General features: G+C 38.9%; 2 protein-coding genes and 1 non-coding gene across 5 annotated transcripts in view; 1 reads left to right on the forward strand and 2 right to left on the reverse strand.

Moving 5' to 3' along the window:
- LOC102480071 (cytochrome b-c1 complex subunit Rieske, mitochondrial) overlaps positions 1–6,843 on the reverse strand; it is a 29,087-nt gene extending 22,244 nt beyond the window's left edge. The window contains 1 exon segment of the mRNA XM_027770190.1: positions 6,737–6,843. Within this exon segment, the coding sequence (XP_027625991.1) occupies positions 6,737–6,843 (107 nt within the window).
- The window catches only part of ITCH (itchy E3 ubiquitin protein ligase), a 196,019-nt gene that overhangs the window by 62,220 nt on the left and 125,021 nt on the right, over positions 1–8,778 (forward strand). The gene's annotated exons all lie outside the window — the stretch shown is intronic.
- LOC114007037 (small nucleolar RNA SNORA51) lies at positions 6,000–6,131 on the reverse strand. The gene has a single exon (XR_003548696.1). It is a non-coding gene; the product is annotated as a small nucleolar RNA SNORA51 (small nucleolar RNA).

An 8,778-nucleotide genomic window follows, 5' to 3' on the forward strand; every position in this document is an offset into this window, starting at 1 on the left:
TTCTGAGTACAGAGTTCAAACCAGCCCAGTGAATGCCAAAAATTAGATCTTTGTGTCAATTTTCTTTTTTTTTTTTTAAGAATTATTTAATTTTATTTATTATTATTTTTAATTTGCTATAGGGTATGTATACTTGCCAGAGAGAGACATAAAGAGAGAGAAAGAGACAAAGCAAGCCACCAAGTCTGGGACTCCAGCTGTGGTCAGCCTTGTGGGAGTCTAGCACCTTAACCATCTTGCTACCTGCTGGCTCCTGGGCCACTTTTCTTAAACTCTGTTTTTATACTGTTGAACCTTAAAGATGATCAGTTTTTCATGCATATGCCTTTAGAATCCATTCTCATATATTGGGTTGTCAGAAAAGTCATGACGCATTTTTGCAGCAGATAGCACTAGTTCATTTTTGGAAGTAGTAGAGTCATTTGTATCTATGTTATTGCCATATGATTTGACAACTGACAGTTTTAGCTTCTTCTTCTAAAAAAAAAAAGTGATTTGGTTGAGTTTGGGAGATTTTACAAGTTGAAGATGGAAGACCAAATTGCATTTTCACCATATTCTACTGTTGTACTTTTGTAAAAGGAAGAATGTGCCTTAAGCTTATAAAAAGTTGTGTGAAGTTTACCGTGACCGTGCTCTACAAGAACATCAGTGCTAACGATGGTTCACAAAATTCTGTGCTGGTGATTTTGATCTGAGCAACTTCAGTCAAGGAGGCCCACCAAAGTTGATGACAAAAAGATAATGGCTTTGATCAAGTCAAACCCACATTACATGACATAGGAGATTGCAGAATATTGAATATCCGTCATTCAAGTGTTCATGATCTCCTGAAGGAGCTGGGATACATAAGCAAGCTCAATATTTGAATTCCTCATGAACTCAAAGTTCATTTGATGGTGTGTATAAACATTTGTAATATGCTCATTAAACATGAGGAAAAGGATCCTTTTTTGAAGTGACTGCTAACTGGTGGTAAGTGGATTGTTTACAGCAGTGTGGTGGTACACAAATGGTCTTGGTTTAAACATGATAATTCACCTGAAAGCAGACATTCATCAGAGGAAGCTTATGCTTTCAGTGTGGTGGGATTTTTAAAGGTGTTGTGTTTTTGAGCTCCTACCAAAGAACCAGTCAATTTGAGTGTGTACTGTTGGCAGTTGGACAGTCTGAATGAATCCATCATTTAGAAATGTCCAGAGCTTGTTGATTGTAAAGGAGTTGTATTCCATCCTGAGAATGTAAGACCACACTCGAGTTTGATCACCTATCAAAAATTATTGGAGCTCAGGGACCAGCAGGTGGCATAGTGGTTAAGGTGCTGGACTCCCATGTAGTTGATCATGGTTTGAATCCCAGACCCAGTGGTTTGAAACTCAGGCCCGATGCATGTGTGCTCAAAATCCCAAGAGGAGAATGAGGGAGAAAGGATTGTGGTGTGGCCAACTGCCCTGGGGGTGATTTCTTGCTTTCTCTTTTTCTCTCTCTCTCTGGCAAGTGCACACAAAAACTATCTTAAAAAAAAAAATTGGAGCTTGGATGGGATGTGTTGCCATATCCACTATACTCATTTGGCCTTGCACTGTCAGACTTCCCTCTCGCTCTCTTCAAAACTTCCTGTGTGATATAACATTCAATTTAGATGAGGCTATAAATCAGCACCTTTTTCAGTTTTTTACCAATAAAGACAGGTCCTTCTATGAATGAGGAATTATGAAGCTCACTGAAAGATGACAAAGGTTTTTGGACAAAATCGATAATATTTCATTGATCTTTGTTCTTTATATAAAGGACCTTTGAAAACATAGAAAAAATACATCATGACTTTCCTGAAAACCCAATATTTGATTGGAAAGTAAAGAAGGAGCTTTCAGTGATCTGAGATCATTGCGTAATGTTCAGAGCCAAGGTGTCACTATTGTAGAGAAGAGAGGACAGTCACTTCCTACCTCTTTGTTAAGGTAACTTTTTCTTTTTCTTTTTGGAGAGGTTTTGCTATAGGGATGTGTGCTTGCCAGAAAGACAGAGAGAGACAGAAAGTAAGAAATCACCCCCCCAGGGGAGATGGCCATGCCACAATCCCCTCTCCTCCATTCTCCTCTCGGGATCTTGGGCATGCATGCACACATACCTGGCGTGAGTTTAAGCCACTGGGTCTGGGACATGAACCACGGCTGACTACGTGGGAGTCCAGTAACATAACCATTACACCAACTGCTGGTCCCAGGGTAACTTTTCTAATAAATAGGAAAGCAACCTTTCCCTATCACGAGTGAGTGGGTTTGAGTTAATTTCCACTTCTTCTGCCAAGAAAGTAAATTATATAAAGAAGTAGGGATTTACCATCTTATCACAACTCAAAGAACTCTTAACCCTTTTGCCTATACTTTCAGCAGCTCATACACCAAGGTAAGGTCAACCTCTTTGTTGTAATTAGTGGATAATGGGATCTAAAGTGTTTTTTTTTTTTTTTTTTTGCCATAGGATGTGTAAGCTCACTGGAGAGAAATAGAAAAAGTGAGAAAACACCTGCCAGGGGGAATGACCACACTGCAGTCCCTACTTCTCCATTCTCCCCTTGGGCATATACACCCAGGATCTTGGGTGTGTACACACATGTGCCTGTTATGTTTTTTAAACCACTGGGTCTAGAATTGAACCATACATTTGGTCATGTGGGATCCTGTCACCTTAACCACTATGCCACCTCACTGACCTTAAAAGATTATTCCTTTTAGCAAATTTCTACTGCTTTGGTCCTAGGAAATGGGATCTAGTTTTCAACCCAGCTGGTTGCACATAAAAAATACTACTAATTCCACAGTTCCGTTTCCAGCTGAACTGAGGCTGTAGTCTGTTCTTCACAGTAGTAGCTGGTGAAGAGAAATTTTTCAAAAGGGAATCGTTTGACATAGCTTTCACTTGAGTAGTGGTTTGGGAACATGACAGAATGGCCCTATCCAAGAAACACTACTCACTATTTCTGGTTACCATATGTGCTTCTGTATTTCAGTAAGGTGTGGGTTTAACTTCAGTAGGTTGTAGTTCTCAGAGTACTGCTGTGAACTTTAATTCTTTGAGCTCTGTACTTTCTGCTTCACCAAATCATTTTTCTCATTATCAGTTTTGTGCATCTTTTTGGTAGCTACTACTTTTTAAAAAAATTCTCCCAGAGGGTGTATGTGCTTGTCAGAGACAAGAGGGAGAAGGAGAAAGCTCCTCCTCAGAGAGAGACAGTCAGAGAGAGTGTGAGTGTGAGGAAGAGTGAGAAAGCATCTTCCATGGGGAATGGTCCCTCTGCAATCCTGTCTCCTCCATTTCTCCATCCTGTTTGGATTTGCGGCAGTCATGCACATGTGCCCAGTGTTTCTCAGGCTGCCATTCCAAGGCTTGAATTGTGGATTGGCTATATTAATAGACTGATGGAGCCAGCCCAGTGGCTTCTTTTAAGAAAATACAGGTCTGGGGCCAGCATGTGGTGTGGTAGTTAAGGTACTGGACACTCCCACATGGCTGACCATGGTTTGAGTCCCAGACCTGGTGGCTTGCTTTCTTGCTTTCTTTCTCTCTCCCTCTCTCTCTCTCTCTCACATAAAATTAAAATAAATGAATGAATAAATAAAATTAAAGAAATAATTCAAAAAAGAAAATATAGACCTGGGACCAGCAGGTAGTGTCGTGGTTAAGATGTGTGGTAGTTAAGATGCTGGACTCCCACATGGCTGACTGAGGTTTGAGTCCTGGACCTGGTGGCTTGCTTGCTTTCTCTTGTAAACGCATGTGCCTTGTTGCAGGTTGAAAAATAAATAAGTAAATAAGTTAAATAATTATTTTAAAAATAGAGGCCTCTATTGTTCAAAGTTTTTCTAAGTTAAAATAGATAATAGTCCATGAAAATAAGTGATTATGGTGGATGTGTTATTTCTGAAACTAAACCAAGCATATTTCATAACATACTGACTGTCTAGGGGCCAACAGGTGGCGTGGTGTTTGGGGTGCTGGACTCCCATGTGGCCAGTGCAATTTGAGTTTCAGACCTGGTGGCTTTGCTTTCTCACTTTTTCTCTTTCTCTGTTTCTCTCTGGTGAGCATATGTGCCCTATATCAAGCTTAAATAATGAATAAATAAATAATTTTAAAAATATACTTAAAAATATGTCTATAAATAGGTTATGTATTTTAAAATAAGGCTATAAATGTGCATTGCTTATAGGACAAGATGTTACTGAAATAATCTTGTGAAATGTGTCTATCTCTTTCTACATTTTTCCTTTTACTGCCTTTCAGGAAGATGTTAGGTTGGTTTTTACTTCTGGCAGTGTAGGCAGAGTGTTAGCACCTTCTTTCTACATTAGGCATTCTTATCTATCACATTTTTCTAGTGTGATAGTACACATTACTCAAAATAAATGATACAAAAATGTTATAAATTGACCTTATTTTAAGTTTCTTTGTAACTGACAAATAGGAAATAGATCATTGTAATGTTCTATTAGACTTAGTTTTAAGCTAGTATGTTCATTGATTCCAGTCATAAAGGTTTATTAGGTAAAACTATAGAGAACATACTATTATACTAGATTGTGAAGCCTTTTTTAAAAAATGTTATATAAAAAGTCTTTTTTTTTCCCCATAGGAAAATGCATGCTTAGGCATCTATCTCTGTATCTTAGGGATTTTAAGATATGCCTTCATGCTGTGTGATGGAGGCAGAGTTGAAATTGAGTTTTCTGAATTTAGTCTTGTGGACTGGACACCAGTGCAGCCGTAGATCATGGCACTGTGAGGACAACTCACATGGTTTCTGGTTCATGTCCAGAGACCTCCCTGAGTATGCTGTGGGCTGGGGCTGGTTGGAGGTGAATGGTGGTGTCAAGACTGTTGGGGGTGGTGTCTTTCTCACTCTCTTTTTTTTTTTTTTTTATGTTCATGGAAGAAATCAATAAAATTTTTATTTTTTAAAATTTTCATTATTTTGGTTTAGTTTTGTTATAGGGCATGTGTGTGTGCCAGAGAGAGACAGAGAGAAGGAAAGTGAGAAATCACCAGAGGGAAAGAAGAAAGAAAGAGCGAAATCACACCCCTCCCCCCCAGTGGGGATGGCCACGCCATAATTCCTTCTCCAGTCTCCTCCTGGGACTTAGGATATGCATGCACATGTACCCAGTGTGATTGTCTCAGTTGCCAGGTCTGTTACTTGAACTGAGCAGTTGGCCATGTGGGATCCAGCCATCTTAACCTTCACACCATCTGCTAGCCCAGAAATCAATAAAATTTTTTAAAACTTAAAAAAAAAAAATTAAAGTCTAGCCAGGTGGTGTAGTATTTAGTGTACTGAACAGTAGTACTGGGAGTCACATGACTGGTACCTTGGGTTCAGATCCCTGGGTTGGCCTGAAGAAAATATGCTGGATGCCCAAAATCTTGAAGAGCTATAGTGCTGAAAAAAGGGGATTGTGGTGTGACAAGACCTTGCTGAGATTTCTCTCTCTTTCTTGTGTGCACCTGCTCTGTCATTTAAAAAAAGGAAAAATAAAAATTGAGTGTTGAGGACCCAGGTAGAGGAGGGAAGGAAGGATAGATTATAAAATGAGGGGCCAGCAAGTGGAATGATGGTTAAGGTGCTGGACTCTCACCATGACCGACTATGGTTTGAATCTTAGATCTGGTAGCTTATCAATACACCCGGTATGTGATACCCAAAAATCCTGAGAGGAGAATGGAGGAGAAGGGATTGTGGTGTGGCCATACTCCTTGGGGGGGCGTGATTTCTCACTTTCCGTCTCTCTCTCTCTCTCCAGCGAGTGCATGTGTCCTATGGCTAAAGCCTAAAATAAAAAAAATAAAAAAAAAAAGAACATTGGAAAAGATAGGTTAATGTGGCAGGGAAATACAGAGATGGAAGGAGGCTGTTAGAGAGGAAAAATGGCTGTTTTTTTGTCATTTACATTGAGAATATTCTTTTTTTGGTTTGAAGTTAGGTTTATTTATTTTTCTTCCTGTGTTCCCCGATTCACAATACAGAATATACACAGGGCCTAGGCTGAGGTGTATATAAGGAAAGTTTATTCTGCCTCCTGTTTCTCTATGGTCAGTGTTGGAAAATAGCCTGTGGTAAGCACCAGGAGGCCTAGAGTCAGATTTATTGAGATGTACTTCACATTTAGTAGAATTCACCATTTTATTTTTGAAATTGAAATGAATTTTAATATAGAAAACGAGGAAAGTGTTTTGCAAATTTATCACTCAAAGGGTACCTCTGTTTGAGGCATGTTAGACTCCGAGAGATGAAATATTATAGTTTGTACACCAAAATTAAAAAATTAAATTAAAAAATGAAATAGTTACCAGGGTAATGCAGGCCAGGGGATCAAAGGTGAAGGGTCATACATTATTAAAAAGAAATCCAAAAGGACGGCTATATCATGATCTCTCATTAGTGTTCCATCGGTGCCTTTTTTTGGCAGACTTGAACGTTTTTTTTTTCTTTTTTTGGAGAGGTTTTTGCTATAGGGCACATGTGCTCGCCAGAAAGCCAGAGCCAGAGAGTGAGAAATCCCCCCCCAGGGGTGGCCACGCTGCAATCCCTTCTCCTCCATTCTCTTCTTGGGATCTTGGGCACACACGCACATGCACCTGGTGTGAGTTTAAGCCGCCGGGTTCGGGACTTGAACTGTGGTCAACTACATGGGAGTCCAACAACATAGCCATTACACTAACTGCTGGTCCCGCAAACTTGAACATTTTGGCAGACAATTTAGGCAGCTTTTTCGGTAAAAAGATTTTTACATGACTACTATTGCTGTTCCCATGATCATCTTCTGGCTTGTTTTCAGCAGCCATTTCCCCTCAGTGCGCCATATCCTCAAAATTCACCGTTTTCAAGTATACAGGTTTTTTATTTTATTTTTTTAGAGAGGTTTTTGCTATAGGGGGTGTGCGCTTGCCAGAGAGAAGGAAAGCGAGAAATCACTCTCCAGGGCGTGAGTTTGAGCCACTGGGTCCAGGACTTGAACCTTGGTCAACTACATGGGAGTCCACTACATAGCCATTATGCCAGTTGCTGGTCCCATGTTCACCGTTTTTTTTTTTTGTTTGATTGTTTGTTTGTTTGTTTGTTTGAGAGGTTTTTGCTATATATATATTTTTATTTCTCTAGGCAAAATTTCTCATTTGTGGTACTGTTGATATTTTAGATTGGATGATTTTTTTCATGGGGGTTTTCCTGTGCATTGTAGCATGTTTAGCAGTATCTCTGATTTCTATCTGCTAGATACCAGTATCTTCCCCTTCATGTTCTAACAAAAATAGCACATGTTATAGCAGGCAAAAATAATCTCTAACTTAGAATCTCTGCTCTAAGATTTCCTACTGATAATTCAGCCTCCAGCCCACAAAACTTGAGTGGTAGGGAGCTCCTCTAGCCTTCTCTTTATCTTTGTCTCTGTGTCTCTGTCTCTATCCCTTTCTGCTCTGTCTTCTCATTTTTTTTAATAACTTTTCCTTTTTAAAATTTTTGAAGGTATTCTCTCATTTTCAGCCCACCTTTGTCTTGTTAATAATCCCCTTTCCCCCTCCTACCCAGGCAGGAGAGGCAAAAGGCAGGCCTTCAGAAGACGATTCCTAATGGTTCCTGAGAACTAGTGATTTCTATTGTGTGCTTTTTTTTTTTTTAATAATTTTTTTTAGTTTTTTTTTTTTTTTGTTTTTTTTTTTTTTTTTTTTTTTTTTTTTTTTTTTTTTTTTTTTTTTTTTTTGTTTTCTTTTCTTTTTCTTTTATCTCATCTCTCCACTCCCCAATCTCCATTTATTGTGCTTCTAGACAGATCTAAGGGAACTATAGCCAAACATCCATATACTCTTAGGATTTACATATTCCTTAATATCTACTGAATCTGCTGCACAAAGGGATCACAATGGAATGGCAAAGAGATTGTAGATCACCTTTTTCTGCACACTCCTAAACGTTCAGATTGAACTCCAAGAATTAGGAAGAAACACACCATCCATCAGATGACTAGAAATCACTGCAGGACCACAAAAAATATGGGAAAGCAAGAACATACCTCTCCTCCCAGGGAAAAGAATAATTCCTCTTCATCCACAGACAGTTCAATGGAAATCATGGAAATGTCTGATAAAGAATTTAGAATATTCATAATGGCAAAGCTAACTGAGATGAAAGAGAAGAGAGAGAGTGAACTGAAGAAGAGTAAGGAGAAAGGAGCTGACAAGTTCCAGGAGATGAGGAAATTCTTGCAAGATCTAAAAGAGGAATTACATACTTTAAAAAAGAATCAAAGGGACCTGTTAGAGATGAAGGGTATAATACAGGAAGTCAAAATCTCCCTTGAAAGTATTAAAAGCAGATTAGATCATACAGAAAGTAGAATCTCAGACGTAGAAGAGAAAAATTGCTGCACTAGAAAAATCCACCACGAAGACTGAGAAAATGGCTCCCCAAAATGAGAATAATATACGAGAAATAGTAGATACAATCAAACGTCCAAACATCCAGGTAATTGCTATCCCAGAAGGCGAAGAGTCTCATAAAGGCATTGATAATCTCTTCCATGAAATCCTACAAGAAAACTTTCCAAACCTAGAGAGACACTCAAAGATCCAGTCCAAATAAATACAAAGGACCCCAATTAGAATCAACCCAAGAAGATCTTCTCCAAGACACATTATAGCCAGATTGACCAAAACCACAGACAAAGACAAGATACTAAGATTGGCAAGAGAGAAACATCAAGTTACCTACAAAGGTATAACAGC

This window comes from Tupaia chinensis, unplaced genomic scaffold (assembly GCF_000334495.1).
Source record: "Tupaia chinensis unplaced genomic scaffold, TupChi_1.0 Scaffold000115_1, whole genome shotgun sequence".
NCBI lineage: Eukaryota > Metazoa > Chordata > Mammalia > Scandentia > Tupaiidae > Tupaia > Tupaia belangeri.